Genomic DNA, 20,587 nt, shown 5'->3' with positions numbered 1-20,587 from the left:
TTAATTTTCTTTCTGATCATCTCCTTATTTTCCTTTTCAGTCATGTTATTATAAGCCACTACACCGAACAATTCTTCTGGGGGTTATACAATTTTTTTAATTCTTTCGAAGTCGTGTAACTAGGGGCAAACACAAGGTGTTTCTGCTAAAGAAATAAGCACCACAGAGTCTCTCAACACAAATTCCCAAGTCCACTGGATTCTGACAGTCCTGGGAAAAAGCCGCAGGGCTGCGCAGGGCCGGCGAGCGCTCGGGAGAAGGAGCCTGGGAGTCTGCCCGGCTAATCCCCACGGCCCACGCTGGGTAACACAAGCCTGCTGCAAAAATATCAGCCAGGAGCCCCAGCACAGATCCAGCTATGGTCTTCCTTTGCCTTCACACCCGTTAACTCCTTCTCCTCAAAACTCCCAAAAAAAGGAACTCCTGCACCAGTTCTGCATACAAAATCTGACTGTCCCACACAAAACCACCAAAGGGTCCTCCTGGCTCTCGCGAGGTGTCAGATCACCACAAATGAAAGTTTCCCACACAGCCACCTGGTCTCCAGGCAGAGCCCATGCTGCTCGCTGCCTGCCTTCGCTCTCACCCCACAGAAAATCCACCTGCCACACTTCGGTTTGAGATGCAACTTCTCCACTACAGCAGGACTCGGGATGTTTTGCTGAGAAGGTAGGAGCTGTTTAATGCCACCCACCTATCAGTAGTGCCTCACTTATCTCTGTCCATGGCCGGGGTTGGCTTCTGGCGCTGCTGCCCTGGTAGACACCCCAGGAGAGGGGGAAGCTGGATGGACCAGAGTGGTCCTGCTGCCCACATTTTCTGCCCCATGCAAGGCCATCAGCAAACTCAAGAGACAAAGTCAAGATCTTTCCAAGGGTCTTTGTCTTTGAGTCCTAATATAGACCAGAGCATATAAAACTCATCATCATCTAAAGTAACTGCCATACTTGGGCCTGAGGGAACTCCTCTTCTAGTGTGTACTGGCTACCTTGTTCCTTTGAAGCACCAGGCAAAATTACTTTGCCAACCATGTCCTGAGGTGGCCACCTGTGTCCTGGTGCACCCAGCACAGCACGGCCAGCGGGCAGGGGCATCGTCCCGCTCTGCTCTGCGCTGGGGCGGCCTCACCTGCAGCATTCACTGTGTGCAGGGCTGGGACACAGGAGAAAGGAGATAAAGCTACTGGAGAGTGTCCAGAGGAGGAACACCAAGTTGGGGAAGGGTTTGGAGATGAAGCCGGATGAGGAGCGGCTGCAGTCCCTGGGTTTGTTCAGCTGGAGCAGAGCAGACTGAGGGCAGAGCTCATGGGCTGCAGGTTCCTCAGCAGGAGCAGGAGGGGCAGGGTGAGCTCTGCTCTGTGACAGTGACAGAGCCCAGGGAACGGCAGAAGATGTGCCAGGGGAGGGTCAGTGGGACATGAGGAAAAGGTTCTTCCCCCAGAGGGGCTGGACACTGAACAGGCTCCCCAGGGAGGTGTCACGGCCCCAGCCTGACAGTGTTCAAGAAGAGACTGGACAACGTGCTCAGACACACGGGGTGACCTGTGGGGTGTCCTGTGCAGGGACAGGAGCTGGAACCCATGATCCTTGGGGGTCCCTTCCAACTCAGGACATTCTGTGGTTCTACTTCACAGGACCACTTGCAAGTTCTGTTCACAGTTACTATTTCCGAAATACCCAGGAATAGCCTCTTCCTCCAGCACATCACAGTGGCAGCTTACGGCCTTCAACTATGGGTACAAATTTGGAAGGAACTATTGCTGTGAGATTGCTGCAAATGCAGAGATCGTTGTAACCCATGGTGAATGAGGACACTCAGCTCAGTCATCCCATGGATCCCGTCCCTTGGAAGCAACACTGAGCAGTCGCTTGTTCTTCTGGCACAGGAGTCAATGGTTCTGCTGGGCAGGAAAGCAAAAGCAGCTCCTGCCAGTTTGGACAAGGCCAACTCAACCCTCTTCCTCACCAGCTCAGCTGCCATGGAGCAACCAATATTGGTTGCTAAATCGGTATCTCTTCAACACGATGTCTGAAGAGACAGCGAGATTTTGACCCCAGTATTACTACATTTGCGCATTGCTCCACAGTCTGGACAATGAAGCAGCAGAAGAACGTCACCACAGAGCATTTGTTGTGTTTCGTTTAGGTCTCACAGACTCAGAACACGCCAGCACAGGATTACTCTGAAGACGTGAACACTGGGCAGTCAGAGCTTCACTGCCAAAGAAGTCAAGAGTATTAATCAGGCTTGAGAGGGAAACCCAACACAAACCTTCCCAGAAAGCTTCTGTTTACTAAATGGAAGCAGCGCCATGGACAAGCGGCTCCTGGACTTGGTCCCAGGTGCTGTGAGAGCAGCACGGCCCTGGCACGAGCAGGACGCAGCTCAGACCTTTGGCAGCTCAGCAATGAAGCAGGTTCCCCGCTGCCAGTTCAGTCACGGGCTCCCGGTCAAGCCAGTCATGACTAAGACCCATCTATATTAAAGCAAATGACCAGCCCCAAAAACATTTCATATCTTCACTGGAATAAACCCTGCATTCACACATTCTTCATTTACAGTTTATTTTTGTAGGGCAGGAAAAAAAACAGTCGTATTGACAAATCAGACTTGGAATTTCCAGTTCAAGTTACAGAACTGGCGAGTAACTAAAGTTCCCCTGGCGGGGAAACCAGCAGAGCCGTCCCGCGTGGCCGTACAGACAGACGCCAGCTCCCAGCGCTCCCATCTCAGCCTTGGCCGCTTCCACACTTGCTGAGAAGATCCTGCTCCTGTTTGCTCAGCTGCAGTCCCGGTCGGCAGGATCAGCCGCGATGAGGCCGCACAACAGGCCAGAGTAAGCCCTTGTTCTGCACCCTCAGGGTGGCTGGTGCTGATGCACAGTGGCAAAGCTTAACCTGTCAGAAGTATATTTCGGCCACAACTCTGGCATAACCACCTGGGCAGGTGAGCTCTGGGATGTTACTCCAACTTTTCTCAGATATAAATAGATGAATTAGAAACATATTTTAAAATAAATTTTGCATTTCCAGGAGAACACTGGCAAGCTTGCTCAGATATTCAGCATTTCCCTGGTGCAGCATGAACTCAACTGCTAAGCTGCTGCCTACAGCAGCACATCTCCAAACATTTACATTCATCCCCTTCTTTTTCCAACAGAAGTTCAAGCTCATTCACAACTCCTTTGCATACAGATACCAAAACATTCACACTTTCTAGTTACAACAGTTGGGCTACATTGATCAGAAAGGAGAGGGCTGACCTCTACTTCTCCCCAGATCAGTCACGAAGCCAGCTTTAAAAGCAGACATCCAAAGACGCCGGCTCCCACACGCTGATTGTTCCTGCTACCCCAAGGTGAAAAAATACCTTGAAGAAAGTACAAAACTCCTGTGTCCATTCACAGCTCTGCGCCACCAGTCTTGCCCAGCCCTACAAAGTGGTTCTGATCATCCTACCCTCTGCCCATCCACGTTTGAGTGGGACAGGAGGAAAGGGGACATCAAAGGCGGGGAGAGGTTTCCAGGAAACGAGGTCCTGAACCGACACTGATCAGGAGGGAAACTGGTCTTTACAGGAAAAGTCAGACATGGTCCCATCACTCCCCAGCAGGTATTTCCAAATGCGATCTTTTATCTTAGTCCATAACCCCTCCCAGATCAAAGCAACACAGCCATGTGTTTTTAAAGGAAACTGTTTTATCTCTGTCCACAAACCTCATCCAAGTATACTTTGCTCTCCAGTCCAAAAGCAAAGCAACAGCTAATTCAGTTCAGAGAGCCACTTGGGAGAATCAGGTCCAAAGCAAACCATGAAACCCCCACAGAAAGAAAAATAACAAAGCAAAGCACAGCCAAGACAAAAACTGCTAGAAGGACTGACTTCCTTTGGGCCCAGCTCTGCCTGCTCCCCACGGCTGTCCCTTGCGCCAGAGGGCATCTCCTGGGGCACCTCGGAAAGATCAGATTAATTATTCAAAACACAGACTAGGTCTTGGCACTTGGACCATTTGTTCACTCCAGGATCAGCACGAGCAGTTTTGCTTCCTGGAGGGCTCACTCTGCAAATACGAAGGCTTTGATTTGCAGGAGAGGAAATCAATTTAGCAGCTAATAAATACGCAATTTGTGCAATATACATACTCTCCGTCTCCCTTGATGCTCCCGGGCTGTACTCTGCAAAGCACGAAGTTATTGCACGTGTTCACATGAACAGCAGTTTAGCACATCTGAGAGCAGAAGCGGGAGATGGCACGTGGATGCTTGACAACACCGTGTTGCACTGCCTCACCAACAGCAATAGCACGGATCCCTTCACGGAGGGTTACGGCCCGAGGAATCATGGTCACACACTGTGGAAGATGCTTTGCAGTACCACATGCAGCCCTCAGGCAAACCCAGGGTCTGCGCAGCACCCCACGGGCAGAGCAGAGATCTCCACCAGGACCTTTGCTTACTGGTAGTCTGGTCTCCTCAAAAATTCAGACTCTGCACACAGGAACTTAAATAAAGCCATGACATCTGATAACAGCCATGCTTGCAGCTTTCCACCTTACCTCGGAGAGGCACGAACACGCTGCAGTTGCACAAACTGCAGAACTAACCTTGAAGCAATGACTACCTAAGTATACCAAAAATGCATACAGTGGGTATCTTCTAGATCTAAAGCCTGCCCTCAAACAAAAGGAATCCCAGTAAGATTGCAGATGCCCATAAAGAGACAGCTTAACCTAACCTGAAATAAAACAGAGTGAAAAGTTCAAAACCCATGTCGGCAACACAGCCTGTCCAGAACACCGTCTCCTGACCACAGATGCTTGGGCCAACACGAAGCTTTGTTGCGGAGGCCAAGGTACACGAGAAACTTCTCAATTCTCCCTTCCTCCCTTACTGTCATTTCCAAATGTATTTGGCTGCCAACGTTTATCCATCTTCTTTTCCATCCTTTTAAACTGAATCCTTCCCAACCTCTGGGTGCTCCCTGTTTACCATATCAAATCACACGAATTAGTTCAAGTCTGCCCCACTGCGCATCTCCCTGCAGTCTGTCCGTTCCTTCCACTTGAAGAAGTGACTTGGAAGGAAGACCAATCCAGTCAGGCACACTTACTGAGAAGTAAAAACACTGGCATTACAAGCAGGCAGGAAGCTCATCAGCTCCATTATGGTGCTCTTCTAATTCAGAAGATTATCATACCCCAGAGTGCTGATTTCTTACACTTGTTACTGGCCAGCACAATCCAACTGTGGAAATTTGCTTAATCCCTGACAAGCAAAAATACACACACAAATGAAAGACACAAAAAAAAAGAAGAAAAAGAACAACACACAGAAAAATAGGAGATGGAGGAACTAATGGAGCCCAGTGCCCCCACCAGTGACGTGCCAAAGGCAGCGGCTGGGGAGGCCACCCGAATGATCCTGGCACAGAGTGTCCTGGGAGAGCCCGGGCTGTCCCGCAGCCCAGCGAGCTCCGTCCTGCCGGCACCAAGAGCTGCGGGGCCGCTCCGGCCTCAGACACCGGCACGGGGTCAGTGCCCAACAGGAGTTTGCGAGAGGACCTGCTTCCCAGTGTTAGCAACTGATCAGGCTTAGATTAGCTTAGTGGGCACAGGATTCAGGATAAGCATAAACCCAGTGGTTTGATGAGACAGGGAGCAAAGCCAGTCTGTTCTCCACATGCCCCTGGGAAGGGGGTTCCCCCTCCTGCCACCCCAGCTGCATCGTCCCACCGCCCAGCAGCACCCAGCTCGGGGAGCTCTGCCCCTCGGGGACAGCTGGGCTGGGACGGGGCACAGGGCGAGGGGACGGACACGGCCTCAACAAGGGAGATGCCTACGAGGAGAACAGAAGGGCTACGGTAAAGGTACCTATTTGTTAAAGGTACACGTATGTTCACGGTACATCCGTACCAGCACTCACAGCCACGACAAGGCTCATGACACAGGAACAGCCCTTCCAGAGGCTGCCATCCATGGTGCCTCCTGCAGTAGCAGCTTTCCAGGCATCTTACACATGGTTTATACAAGCCCACCTACTAAACCCCAGCAAGAGATTTGTAACAGAGATAACTTATCCAACAACTCAGCAATCGTGCAAGGAGGTCAAGTGAGGACAGAAAACGGGGCGCAGAGTCACAGTGAAAATCACTTTGTCCTGTTCAGACAATGAGAAGAATCTCAAGTGCAAACCAAAGAGGGCTCCAAGGCTGCGCAAATCCTTCCTGCAGCCCTGACCCAGGAGGAGGAGACGAAACACACCTCCCCTGCAATTTTGTGCTTTCCAGTGACTTCACCCCTAGGCACCTTCAGAATAACTTGGAGTACTCTGTCACTGATTTTGATAATCAAATATTTCGGTGTTTTAACAGCCACCCTAAGCACCCAAGCCAGTTGCCTACCGAGAGGGGTGAAGCTCAGAGCTCTCGTCTCAGACACCCTCCCAACAGAAGTGCCATCGTCACCAGAGAGTCGCGTGTGCGTACGGAGGGAGAACGAACACACGTTAACTGCTCCACTGTCAAAGCCCAGCAGAGATGCGGCATTCAACCTACCCACAGGTTGAAGTGAAGAAACACAGGTGAAGTGTCTCTCACCAGGGATTTAGCATGAGTTAAATACTGCACATTAATTAATCCATGTATAGCAACACACCTTTGTAGAAGGAATAAATTTTTCAGTGCTCAACAATCATTAACCCACTGCTCACACATTTGTGCTGCTATCAAACAAGCCTGCAACATAAAAAGAAATCTGAGGATCTAGAAGGCAAACAAGTCCTTTGCAGGGAACACCAGCAGACTTGAATAACACGGCGCAGGATTCGCATTACTGAGGACATTGGCCAAGGGAGCAGCACAGTGACGGCACAGGGAGGCTGCTGGAGGGCTCCTCTGCCAGCAACCAACGACCAGAAACCGACCCAACTCATATTAAAAAGCAGCTTAAAAATGTAGTAAGTACTGGATCAATCGACTTAAAGACACAGATTCTCCTGAACTGGTGTCTTTACAGGGACTGGGTTTCTCATTGTAGAAGTTGTTACAGCCCAACCAGAAATGACCAGGATCAACACGGGAATCCCCAAAACATATGTTCATCTCTCCAAAGCAGGAGGTCAGACTGTACAATAATAATAATAATACTACTAATAATAACCATCACCATCATCCACTCAGATCAGACTATCCACGAAGAGCCCACGCCCCGAGGTGCCCACCCCTGAGCCACACGGGAAAGGTCCAGCTGCCAAACTCGCACAGGTTTTCTCCATCCTGCTGCTGCAGCACAGCCGTTCCCGCCCCCCGAGACGGGGCTGTCTCAGCACACAGCACCACAGCAGCACCAACACGGCTAAGGAGGCATCTGTAGCGCTGGTCAATACAACACAGCCCGTTTCAAATGAAGTACGTGAGGTCAGGGAACATAACCAGCACCTTTGGAAAGCTGGTCCAGATCAGCACACTCCAGCCTTTGAGGGGACTCCAGAAGTGTCACGGCCATTTCAAGGTTCTTGTACCTTCTTTATAAACACCACTTTGGTGAAACATGGGTGGACATGTGCTGCCGGTTCCTGCCCCGCGGGGCAGAGCGCTGCACAAACACCCAACCACGCAGGTTCTTGCTTTTGTCCGGGTTTTCTTTCCAGCGTCCACCGGTTACAGCAGCTGTTCTTTCCCATTGGGAAGCAGACCTCCAGTTTTTCTCTCTTTCAACTCATATAAAATCTTATCAAACCTAAAACCAACAGAAGACATCTGACTTCAAAGGCAGCAATCACGTCCCGGCCGTACGATGCTAACTAGGTGTTTATGTTTGTTTGATCCAGGCAGAGCTTGCTGTGGTTACACAAGACTCCTGTAAGTACCGCTTCACTGCACACACGCTGAGAACGTGAATACATTTCATCTGAGGACTCCTCGGCAAAATCAAGTTTGGATAATAGAAATTTTCTTTTTTTTTTTTTTATTTTCTTCCTGGCAAAACTCACCTCTCTCTCACTGCATGGTCAGGCAACAGTGCGATTTCCACTGCTGTTGGCTCCATCGAATCAGCATAAAATCACTGAAAAAGCCCTCCAGCCACTAACTAGTATTTTTGGGCTGACCTTTTACCAGGAAAACAGACATATTAAAAATGTCGGTTGATTAGAAGTAAACCAAAACGGAAAGCTGAAATGCAAAAACATATGATTACATATAAATACAGCCCTACACGCACACATGGACATGAAGACTCAAACACAAAGCAGCTATGGTCAGCCGTATCTTGGCACAGATACTATACAGGAATGAACCAGTAGGCACAAACAAACTGAAATATATTTGTTTGGTCACTGCACAACTATCTTTACCTTCCACGATAAATGCAAACGTGTCCAAGTAGAAACACACCCATCAATCTGATCACCCAGTGTCAGCTTGCACCAGCGGCACACGTTAACACACCAGCTTTATAATCCCACTGTGGGCAAGAGTAAGTGCAGTCACCTTCTAATTTCATTCAGTCAGTTCCCACCTGCTGAAGACACGATTCACTTTGCCTACATTAGAACACGTAATTAATACACAGTGACAGATAACACTTATTTTACTGCCAGCTGAGTACAGGGATTAATTCTCCCCTCAGTCCCTCTCTTACCTTCTCTTTTCTATCTTGTTTTCTTATCTACATCACATGTTTCATTTTACCTGGCCATTCATATGCTGCTTCATACCTAATCTGCTGCATGCTTGCTGCTCCCTTTGCTTCACAACCCTTCCACCTCTCCCATCTTCTCGTCCCCCAAACTCCCTTCCCTGGGGCTTCCTAACCAAACTGCCATGTTTACTGGGGCTTTTCTTATTTTCTCCATGCATTATGCCCCTCTGCCCAGAGTGGTAAGTCGAACCACCAGCCTTTTGACAGTGCCCACATTGTGTCCCAGCAGACCCAATGTCTCAACACTGAGGCATCAACACCTCGTTCTTCTCCTCCTGCCGGGTGTGGGTCCAGCAGCACCTCCGGCAGTGAGAGAAGAGCTGCTCAGGTCACTGCTCGCACTCACAGAGGCAGCAACAGAAAGCAGAAGAGGATACAGCAGCCACAGCATCTCTTACCTAATTCCCATACCAAGGATCATACTGGTCACAGTGATGTCCACACATTTCAAGTAATATTCTCCTTCTGACAGTGCTGCCTGAAGTAACTACAGTTACCCCAAAGACACAGCAGAGGTTACACACTGACATCAAATTCAACTGACCACGATGACTGACATGGACCAGTGCTCACCAATTCCGTCATCTGCCAAACATGAAGGATTCCTGACCTCTCTCAAAGCCTCCCAGAAGCTCTCCTCAACCAGGCAGAGAAAGACCCAGGGCAGAGCTTCCTCATACATAGGCAGAAACCCAACTCCGATACGTCACTTGTGTCCTGAATGGCACCCAAGGGCGAGAGCGGGACTCTGCTTCGCCTCTTGATGCTCTCAGACTGCCAGCCCTCGGCAACCTCCCTGCCCAGGTTCCTCACCTCATACCCGCAGAGGACACTAACCAGATACGGACCCTCTCCCTTCTCCGATTGTCGCTGACAGCGATGGACGGCTGTCTGGAGGCGCAGCACGGCCCCTCAGTGGCAGCAGGGGCTGAGGCACAGGAGCCGTCCTGCTCCCACCGCCTCCCTCGCAGCACCAGTTGCATGAGCCAGGTCAGACAGTTTCTGGCTGAAAATTCACTGCGCAAAACTTTTTTTTCTTCTTAATATAATTACCTGTTTCCAGCTTAATGACTTCCCTGCCCCACCTCACCACACTGATCAAATCAACACTGAAGCAGTCCTACCTACTTCTCTTCCCACCCAGAAATGCTTCCCGGCACCTCCCCTGCACCAACGCTTGCCTGACCCCACCACAAGCAAACACTGCGTGCTCAAACTGCGGAAAACTCACCACTTTTTGGTGGGCTTGCTTTGCGACAGCTCGCCTGGCGTCAGCAGGACACACGCTGGGGCAAAGCCACCGTGGACCTGCCCCAGCAACCTGCAGACACCTCCAGCCCTTCCCGTCCCACCCAGACCCCTGGGCTCTGCGCAGGCGGTTGCGCGGCAGCAGCGGATCCCAGCCGAGCGTCGTCCTCCTGCGATGGAGCTTCTCGCTGGCTCCGGGATCCTGCCTCAGCACCACTGCCCACAGCAACCTGCTCACCTGTTGCCTCACAGAAAAGAAACACCTTAACACCAGCTTTCACCACCAGCACTTGTACATCAAGCTGGCCCTACTGCCCTGAATCCATATCTAAATAAGTGCTTTAAACCAACTACAATAGAAACAATGGTCCTTCCTCCGCCTAGAGAAAGGCTGCAGATGCTACATCATCACAAGTTTATAGGGCATCACAGGCTCTTGAATCGGGGCGCAAATCCAACCCTCAGCCCTGAAGATACACAGGATTCAGGGAAACACTTCATAAACGTGAAAAACATGGGCCAGGTGGAAGCATGAGGGGCAAGAGGGAGAGCTGTAACTGCAATGCAACAAGGCTTTTTCTTGTCTTACTGCAACCGCTTTGGCATATCACAGTCAAGTTTTTAATCCATGCACTCGATTTACAAGGTTTGGGATTCTGGTTTTTGAAACACATTCCAAACATGGGTAACACCACCTTCCCAGGCCCAGCAGGTGCCCACTCCTGCATCCAGCAAACACAAGAGCTTCACACGGGAGAAGCTCCAAACTGCAAAACTTCACCTTTTTTTCCAAGCCTACCAAATTCTTAGTTTATATCACCACTGAACAGGTCCCCACCAGCCTCACCAAGTCTGTCCTAGCAGGACAAAACAGAAAGTATAGCAAAGAACTTTGACAAACGTTATTTGCTGTCTCACAGAAAGAGTGACCTTTCCTTCTTCTAATAAAAAAAATAAAGAGTTCCCAAAACCGGGCAAACAGCTTCTTTAGTATTATCACCCCTGTATCAAATGGAAAAAAAAATAAACCAGCACTGGCTCACCTCAGCCTAGTGAAGCCTAAAATGTTGCTCAAGCAGAAAGCATTTTTCAGTGGTCAAACTTTAATTAAAAACTCCAATGGTGTTTGCTGTGGCTTTTCCAAAAAATAAATATCTGCTGCTTTTGCAAGACTGCTCAACCATCAACAAGTGCGGGCGGGAACCCCGGCAACACGACCCCACCGCAACACTGTACGTTTCCATCAGAATAAAAGAAAACTGAACCAGAAGTTCACCGCTGAACTGTTTTCACTTCAACATCTACCTTGAGAAAATCACACCCCCGGCCCCCGCGGGCCCAGAGCCGTCCCGCCGCAGGCCGGGCCCCGCAGCCGCGGCTCCGGCCGGGCCCGCACGGCGCCCCCGGGACGCTGCTGCCCGCGGCCTGCGCGGCACCGGAGAGGCCGCAAACCCGCCGCCGGCTGCAAGAGACCGCGTCCAGCGGCCTTTGTCCCGCCCCGCGGGTCCCCCGGCCGCCCGGGGCAGCGCAGCCCCCGCCGCGGGGAGCGCTCCGGGCAGCCCCGCGGCCCTCGGCAGCGCCGGGGCAGCCCCGCGGCGGGCAGGGCCGCGCTGGCTCCCGGGGAGCGCGGCGGGAGGCGGCCCTGCGGGGAGCGGCGGGCAGGCCCGGAGCGGGGCCCGGCCGAGCGGAGCGCCCCCACCGCCGGCACCGCGGGGGCCGCCCCGAGGGGCCGGGACGCGCGTTTCCCGCGGGCAGCGCCGCTCCGGCCGGCGGGCACGGCCGCGCCCTGGCGGGCTCCCGAGAGCCGAGGCCCGCCCGGGGCCGGGGCCCAGCGCGGGGAGCACGGCCCAGCCGGCCCCGCCAGCCGCCCCCCGGCCGGGGGTTCTCCCCGGGAGCGGCGCCCCGGGCGAGGCGAGCCCCGCGGCGAGCCCCGCGCTCCCGGAGCCCGGCCCGGCCCGCCGCGGCCTAGCGCGGGGCGCGCCGCGCGGCCCGGAAGCGGCGGCCGGGTGGCGGCGGCCCAGCGCGGGGCTGCTGCTTACCCTGCATGCTGCTGGCGGCGGCCTGCGGGCCGCCCGGGCCCGGCCCGCTCCCGCCGGAGCCGCTGTTGGAGCTGGGAGTCGCCATTGTGCGCGGAGAGGGAGCAGCGCGGCGGCTGCAATGCAGCAGGGACCCTCCCAGGCAGGACACCTAGAGCCCCGCCGCCGTATAGCAGCCGCAGCCGCCCCGTCCGCCCCCGGGCTGGGGCCGCCGCTTAACCCCTCCCAGGCGGGGCGCCCGCAGCCCCGCGCCCTGCGGCACCGCTGCGGCGGGACGGGAACCGCGCTGCCGCCCGCGGGGAGGGGGGGCCCGCAGCCCCCCGGGGCCGCGCTCGGCCGGGGCTCCGCCAGAGCCCTGCGCGTCCCCGCAGCCCGCTGCCCGCAGCCCCGCTCCCGCTTCCTCCGGCGGGAGGGGCAGCGCCTGCGCCCGCAGCCCCCGGGCCCCGCGCCGCCGTCTGTGTCCCGCACGTTCTGCCCCGGCAGCCCCCGGGCTGCTCCGCTCCGGCTCCCACCTCCGTGCTCGGGGAGGCGTCCTGGGGGCTCGCAGTTGGTCCGAACAGTTTTCTCGGATTTCTCAGCTGCACCCAAGGCTTTTCCTCCCACACAAGCAGCTACTTGCAAACTTCTCATGCTCTCCCTGAGACCTCTTCCCTGCCCACCACAGGGCACAGCTTCTTCCTGTGTTTTCCTTGATGCCCAGTGCATCATCCCCTTTCTGCCACCATCAGCCTCCTCCAGATTTTCTTTCCTCCCTTAGCCTCTGCTGTTCACTCCAGCACATTGTTTCTGATCCTACCTTTAACTCCAGCAAACTCACAGGCTTAGTTCCAGGAGCAGCACGTGCCGGGAATCAGAGCGCTGAAATGGGTCCCTCAGAGACACGGGCTCTCTGTCGGGCATGACTTGGGCAAGACCCTTCACCTACAAGTCCTTGTTTCCTTGTGTAACAGAAATAATACTGACCTTCCTTATGAATGGAGATGTACTGATGATGGACACCCAAGTGTCAGCAGCACACGGACTCTCTGTGGTCCTCCCTTGCCCAAGCTTCTCACGAAGGTGGTGATACAGCAAACACCTCAAGCCCTGAACATGCATTGGTTGTGTTTTGGGATCTGATCCCTTGAGTTTGAATCAGCTATGTAGTAGTCGAACTCCTAAGTGGTATCCGAACCCGTTTCATAATGTTTTCGGAGTGCTGAATAATTTTGGATAAACCTTGTTTCTAGCTGGTTTTTCTGTCAAACCGTTCTGGTCAGAATAAAGTCTGCTTGGATCTTGTTGCCTGTCTAAACTGACTTTTGGGGTGCCTCTGTGACATTCCCCTTCTTGCCTCCATCTTTTTTCTTCTTTCTCCCCCAGCTCAGCTTGTGTTTATTCATCTCACCTTGTCCTGATGCCAAGATTTTCTTCTTGTGCTTTGACCTTGAGAAAGGATCTCCTCCTGTGTGAAGTGTTCTGGTTTCCCTGCTCAGCTGCCCGTGGGGTCAGGCAGGTGGGCTGAGACCCAAGCAGGAACCCCTGGGCTGCAGCAGGAGCCCAACCTTCCGCCCAAACCTGCTGCCCAGTGCGTACTGCACACTTAGCAGTGCTCGCTTTCGTCAGGAGGCGGGAGAAGGTATAGCTGGTCCTGACCATCTCCCTCTTTCTGCTCTACCCTCCCAGCTCCTACCAGGCCACCAAAGTCATCTTCCTCCCTGTCAGGGGTGCAGCTTTCCTTCGCCTTGGGCAGCAGCGTCACCTCCTCACATGCTCAGGTCAGAATCCAAATAACCTCTTTGCTGGGTATGAGCTTAAGATGCCACTCTACGCTGTCCCACCCTGGCCTGTGCTCTCTCTGGAGACATTGCTGACTCTTTCAAAGCTGCAGACAGTCCATCCCCTCCACCACCTTGGCTGGAGAGGAGTGGGAAGCACTGTCACCCAGAGCTTCCCACAGGAGATGTGGTAAAGTGTGAACATGGTAAGTGTGGCCACCACGGGTGGTAACCACCAGTGCCAGAGCCTGAAACACAGGCCACAACCCCCACGGCAGGCAGCAGCAGAAGCGCACGAGTCCAGGTGAAGGTGCACCGTTATCCTTCCCCGATGCGGGACACCTCACTGCCTGGCACAAAGCAGGATCCCAACCCTATATCTTCACCAAGGACAGCTGCTCCGAAAGGAAAAGGCATCACAGGAGTGGAGCAGAACACGCTGGATGAGCAGTGGCCTCAGCAGCCACTACTGCAATGAGCCAGGTCTAAGGTTAAGTCAAGTTGCCAGTCAGGGTCTGGCTCATGGCCCCAGGACATGCCCAGGCACAGCAGCAACACATCTTAGGTAGGAACCAAAGTAAAATCTTTGGCTAAAAAATATCTCCTACAGACAAGAGTAGAGTGGTTTCTTACCCCCTGCCCCCAGGTTTCTTCCAGCTTTTTTTGAAAGTGCTCCAAAACCACCTGATGCTTATTAAACCACTTGCTCTTACCAGCCAAGTCACTTTAAATACTGAGAGTTAAACTCCTGGGGAGGGGCTGCAGTCCAGGTCCTGACACAAAAGACATTCCTCCTGCTAGTTCCACAACTTTCATTTCTCATCCCTCTCTTGCTTAAGCCTTCTCTTCTGCCTTAAACAGGAGTGCAGGTCCAAAGCTGGTGTCCTGCAGCCTGTGACACAGAAAATGTCCTGGTTTTGTTAAAAAACAAGTTTCTCTTTTAGTGAATTTGCCTGTCAGCTAAAGCTTCATATGAGCTGCGTTTTCCTGGAGAACCAGATACATGTTTTGGTAAACATAGCAATGGAATGCAAACTTATTGATAAGCATGGATGGACATCTTCACAAGAGGGACAACGAGAAACAGGTGACCAAGAAACTGACCAACTGTGTATAACATCCCATTCACATGAATACTTCATATAAAAGTGGGAGATCACGAGGATCTCATCCCTTTTTTTTCCTTGTGGCGACATTAGGAGAGGACCTTGCGAGTCGTCCCTGCGAACTGAGGCCAGTGAGAGACTGAATCCAGCTCCGGTTGGCTGCAGAATCCAGGCCAGGACTTTGGTTGCCAGCTCTGCAGTTGCTGAGACTTTCAAGATTGGTTTTGTGTATTTTGTGTATTTTCTCTATTCTTATAGCAGCATTAGTAAAACATTGCTAATTTTTCCAACTCTCTTCTCTCTGTCCTTCTTTCCCTCCCGATCGCCTGTCCTGAGTGGGAAGGGGGGAGAGGGAGGGGCAAAACGGGTAAGTAGCGGGGAGAGGAGGTGAACAATACATCTGCCAGGGTTTTATTGTCACCCTCCAATCTAAACCCTTGACAGATAATTGGTGCCCAACGTGGAGCGAGAGAAAGGGGTAAATTTGGAGATTTTTGGCTTTTCTACTGCTCTGACGTACCTTTCAATTTTCATGGCACGATGCCAACACATAGAGTTGTGGTACTCGTGCGTCTGTTTGCTTCAGACATTCTTTAGTGGTATTAAGGCAAAGTGAATTACATTGATTTAAAGATGCTATGGCATAAGTTGTATCAGTTATTTTCTACGTTGTGTTCGGTGATTCCTTATCTGTGCTGGGCCTTCTTCCTAAATCAAAGTATTCATTATATAACAACAAGGAGCTGGACAATGGTCATGATGATACTGTGTGGTTTGGCACTGGTTTATTTCATTATACTGCAGCCGCTAATGAATTTCCATTCATTTTTGCTTTACCTTGAAAAGCCTCCAGGAGAGATTAAAGAGCAGTACGGCTCTGTGTTTGCTAATTGGTCAAGCGAATCTTTAGAAAGGCTGACTAACAATACTTTTGGTTTTTCGCTAGGACAGTTCGCAAATGTTTTAGAGAGCTTTGAATATCCTTGGAGCTTTGATAGAACTGTGGTGGTGGTATCTGGTTTGCTGAATGTGTGTCAGTTTGTGTTACTGTTAAGAGAAATGAGGTTCAACAGGAGGTTTTTTAGTCCTGAGATTTGCGGTGCGTCTTCGGAAGCTTTAGCAAAACCACTCCTGGCCGCTCGAGAAAAAGCAAAACAGCAAAAGCTGCCGCTGCAGCCGCTGCCCCCCCAACGGCGGCTTCGCAGGCTGAAGCTACAGCTCCTACGCAGAGTTCCTCTGCCAAGACCGCTGCAGATAACATTACTTCTCCAGCCTCAAAGGCTAACAAGGCAGCCCCCCCTTCTTCACACACTGGGCACTGTTGCTGCTGTAACCACAGTAACCACTGTGACAGTCATTCAGACTCTGGAAATGAATCAAATGATGGTGAACCCATATCAGCATCAGTTGCCGGTTGTAAGAAAGTCACTAGAAAGACTACCCGTGCAGCAGATGATGGCACAGGGCCAACATCAACCCAAGGGGCATCATCAGGACAGGGAGGAGATGAAGTGACCACCACTCGGTCCTTCTCTCCAGGTGAGCTGAGAGATCTGCGAAAAGACTTCAGTCGTCGTGAAGGAGAGAATATTTTAACCTGGCTGCTCCGATGCTGGGACAATGGGGCAGAAACAATTGAATTGGAAGGTGGTGAAGCCAGGCAGCTGGGATCTCTGTCAAGAGACTCCACCATTGATAGGGCAATTTCAAGAGAGTCTAATGCCACTACTCTCTGGACCCAACTCCTGGCAGCTATGAAAGTAAGATTTCCCTACAAGGAAGATTGTATATCCAAGTTAGGGAAACTGAATACTATGGAGAGAGGTGTTCAGTTCCTGAGAGAACTAGCTGTGCGAGAGATCATCTATTTTGGACCAAACAGCCAAGAGGGGACAGACCCAGATAGAATCAATTGTACATGACCTGTGTGGCGCAGATTTGTACAAAGTGCACCGCCTGCATATGCTAAGTCATTGGCAGGAATGGTCTGGTCAGCTGGAGGTAGACAAGATATTACTGAAGTGATTGAGCAGCTCCGGATCTTTGAGGACAGCCTTGCTGGTTCTCTGTGGGCTTGTGTCTCTGCTGTGGAGAAACTGTGTGAAAAATCTGATGACCGGTTTGAAAAGGTGTTGCAAGAAATCAAAGAACTCAGAGAAGACACATACCATTCACGACCTGCACAAACCTATGTTTCAGCTGTTAGGAAAAGGCGTTTCCAGTCTCGAGAGAGAGGACAGAGGCAGCCCACAAAGAGAGGTTCACTGTGGTTCTTCCTACATGAGCAGGGAGAAAACATGAATAAGTGGCATGGAAGAGCTACCTCAGAACTTCAGGAACGAGTACGTGAGATCAAAGGAAAAACTCCTAGGAAGGTGGCTGCTCCAGTTTACAAAAGGGGCAGAAGAGATTCTGATGCTCTTGAAGGAACCTCTAATTCACACCCAGAGACTGTGCAAAACAGAAATTAGAGGTGCCCTGCCTCCAACCAGGTGGAGGAAAGGGATAACAGAGTTTATTGGACTGTACAAATACGATGGCCTGGTACAACACACCCCCAGGAGTACAAAGCTTTAGTGGACACTGGCGCTCAGTGCACAATAATTCCTTCTAATTATAAAGGAACGCAATCCATCAATATTGTTGGAGTGACTGGGGGATCCCAGGAACTGACTGTTGTAGAGGCTGAAATGAGCCTGACTGGAAAAAACTGGCAAAAGCATCCCATTGTGACTGGTCCAGATGCTCCGTGCATCCTTGGCATAGACTACCTCAAGAGAGGGTATTTTAAGGACCCAAAAGGGTATAGGTGGGCATTTGGTATAGCAGCTGTGGACACTGAGGAAATTGAACAGCTGTCTGATTTACCTGGTCTTTCAGATGATCCTTCTGTTGTAGGACTGCTGATGGTTGACGATCAGCGGGTGCCAATTGCTACCACGACGGTGCATCGCCGGCAATGTCGCACCAATCGAGACTCTTTGATTCCTATCCAGAAGTTGATCTGTCAATTGGAAGGCCAGGGTGTGATCAGTAAGACTCGCTCACCTTTTAACAGCCCAATCTGGCCAGTGCGTAAGTCTAGTGACGAGTGGAGACTAACTGTGGACTATCGTGGCCTGAATGAAGTTACGCCACCACTGAGTGCTGCTGTGCCTGACATGCTAGAACTGCAATTTGAACTGGAGTCAAAGGCAGCTCAGTGGTATGCTACAATTGACATTGCTAATGCATTTTTCTCTATTCCTGTAGCAGCAGAGTGCAGGCCGCAGTTTGCTTTCACCTGGAGAGGCATCCAGTACACGTGGAATCGCTTGCCCCAGGGGTGGAAACACAGTCCTACCATCTGCCATGGACTGATCCAGACCACGCTGGAGCAAGGTAAAGCTCCAGAACACTTGCAGTATATTGATGACATCATCGTATGGGGCGACACAGCGAAAGAAGTCTTCGAGAGAGGTGAGAGAATAATTCAGATTCTTTTGGATGCTGGTTTTGCCATAAAACGAAGCAAGGTCAAGGGACCTGCACGAGAGATCCAGTTTTTAGGAATAAAATGGCAAGATGGGCGTCGTCAGATCCCAATGGATGTGATCAACAAAATTGCAGCAATGTCTCCACCTACTAATAAAAAGGAGACACAGACCTTCTTGGGTGTTGTAGGTTTTTGGAGAATGCATATTCCTGACTACAGCCACATTGTGAGCCCTCTCTATCGAGTGACTCGTAAAAAGAACCAATTTGAGTGGGGCCCTGAACAACGACAAGCCTTTGAACAAATTAAGCGTGAGATAACTCATGCGGTGGCCCTTGGACCAGTTTGGACTGGACTAGATGTTAAAAATGTGCTCTACACCGCAGCCGGAGATAATGGACTTACCTGGAGCCTCTGGCAGAAAGCACCAGGAGAAACCCGAGGTCGACCCTTAGGTTTTTGGAGTCGAGGATACAAAGGATCTGAGGCCAACTATACTCCAACTGAAAAAGAGATACTAGCAGCATATGAAGGAATTCGAGCTGCTTCAGAAGTGATCGGTACTGAAGCACAGCTCCTCCTGGCACCGCGACTGCCGGTGCTGAGCTGGATGTTCAAAGGGATGGTTCCCTCTCCACATCATGCAACCGAAGTTACGTGGAGTAAATGGATTGCATTGATCACGCAACGAGCTCGAATTGGAAATCCCAATCGCCCAGGGATCTTAGAAGTGATTACAGACTGGCCAGAAAGCAAAGACTTTGGAATGTCTCCAGATGAGGAGGAAGTAAAACGTGCTGAAGAAGCACCACCGTATAATACTCTTTCAGAGACTGATAAGCAGTATGCACTGTTCACAGATGGATCCTGTCGTCTTGTAGGGAAACATCGAAGGTGGAAAGCTGCTGTGTGGAGTCCCACATGACAAGTTACAGAAGCCACTGAAGGACAAGGTGAATCTAGTCAGTTTGCAGAAGTGAAAGCCATCCAGCTGGCTTTGGACATTGCTGAACGAGAGAAGTGGCCAATACTTTATCTCTATACTGACTCATGGATGGTAGCAAATGCCTTGTGGGGGTGGCTACAGCAATGGAAGAAAAGCAACTGGCAGCGCAGAGGTAAACCCATTTGGGCTGCCACACTGTGGCAAGACATTGCTGCTCGGCTAGAGAGCCTGCCTGTGAGAGTTCGGCATGTGGATGCTCATGTGCCTAAAAGTCGAGCCACCGAGGAACATCTAAACAACCAACACACGGATCAAGCTGCTAAGATTAAAGTAGCTGAGGTGGACTTGGACTGGCAACATAAAGGTGAACTTTTCCTAGCTCGGTGGGCCCATGATGCTTCAGGGCATCAAGGTAGAGATGCAACATATAAATGGGCTCGCGATCGAGGGGTGGATTTAACTATGGACACTATTTCACAGGTTATTCATGAATGTGAAACTTGCGCCAAAATCAAACAAGTGAAACAGTTAAAACCTGTATGGTATGTGGGGCGATGGTTAAAGTATAAGAAGCTTGGCAGATTGATCATATTACACTTCCACAAACACGTCAAGGTAAGCGTTATGTACTTACAATGGTGGAAGCAACCACTGGATGGTTGGAAACATATGCTGTACCTCATGCTACAGCCCGAAATACTATCTTGGGCCTTGAAAAGCAAGTCCTTTGGTGACACGGTACGCCAGAAAGAATTGAATCAGACAATGGTACTCATTTCAAAAACAGTATTATAGACAATTGGGCCAAAGAACATGGTATCGAGTGGGTATATCATATTCCATATCATGCACCAGCCTCTGGGAAAATTGAAAGGTACAATGGTTTGTTAAAAACTACACTAAAGGCACTTGGTGGTGGAACCTTTAAAAACTGGGATTCACATTTAGCAAAAGCCGCTTGGTTGGTCAACACCAGGGGATCAACCAACCGAGCCGGGCCTGCCCAATCAGAAATTCTACGGACTGTAGATAAAGTCCCTGTAGTACACATGAAAAATATGCTAGGAAAGGCAGTCTGGGTTCCTCCTGCCTCAGGCAAAGGCAAGCCCATTCGTGGGATTGTTTTTGCCCAGGGACCTGGCAGCACCTGGTGGGTGATGCTTAAGGATGGAGGAGTTCGGTGTGTACCTCAAGGGGATTTGATTCTAGGTGAAAATATTCAATACTGAACTGCAGGATGTGAATTGCCATACCAACAGTGTTTAATAAGTGTCTTCCAGATCAAGACAGTGATGATGAAACCAGAGCCAGCTTCTTCGAG

The 20,587-nt window shown here is 51.2% G+C and overlaps 1 protein-coding gene across 2 annotated transcripts in view; it reads right to left on the bottom strand.

The window, feature by feature from the left end:
- MAP2K4 (mitogen-activated protein kinase kinase 4) overlaps positions 1-13,144 on the bottom strand; it is a 94,911-nt gene extending 81,767 nt beyond the window's left edge. The window contains exon 1 of one of the 2 annotated variants that reach the window (XM_082066939.1): positions 12,495-13,144. In XM_082066939.1, coding sequence (XP_081923065.1) covers positions 12,495-12,690 — 196 coding nt within the window. In that variant the 5' untranslated portion in view covers positions 12,691-13,144. Of the gene's footprint in view, positions 1-11,985; positions 12,369-12,494 lie in introns of those variants that run through there. The other variant, XM_082066940.1, reaches the window with a different exon arrangement.
- Positions 13,145-20,587: the final 7,443 nt, after the last annotated feature.

Source organism: Streptopelia decaocto (genome assembly GCF_964273445.1).
Source record: "Streptopelia decaocto genome assembly, chromosome: 16".
In the NCBI taxonomy this organism is placed as follows: Eukaryota; Metazoa; Chordata; class Aves; order Columbiformes; family Columbidae; genus Streptopelia; species Streptopelia decaocto.
The sequence above is the reverse complement of the archived record's forward strand: the minus strand, read 5'-3'. Positions and strand labels throughout refer to the sequence as shown.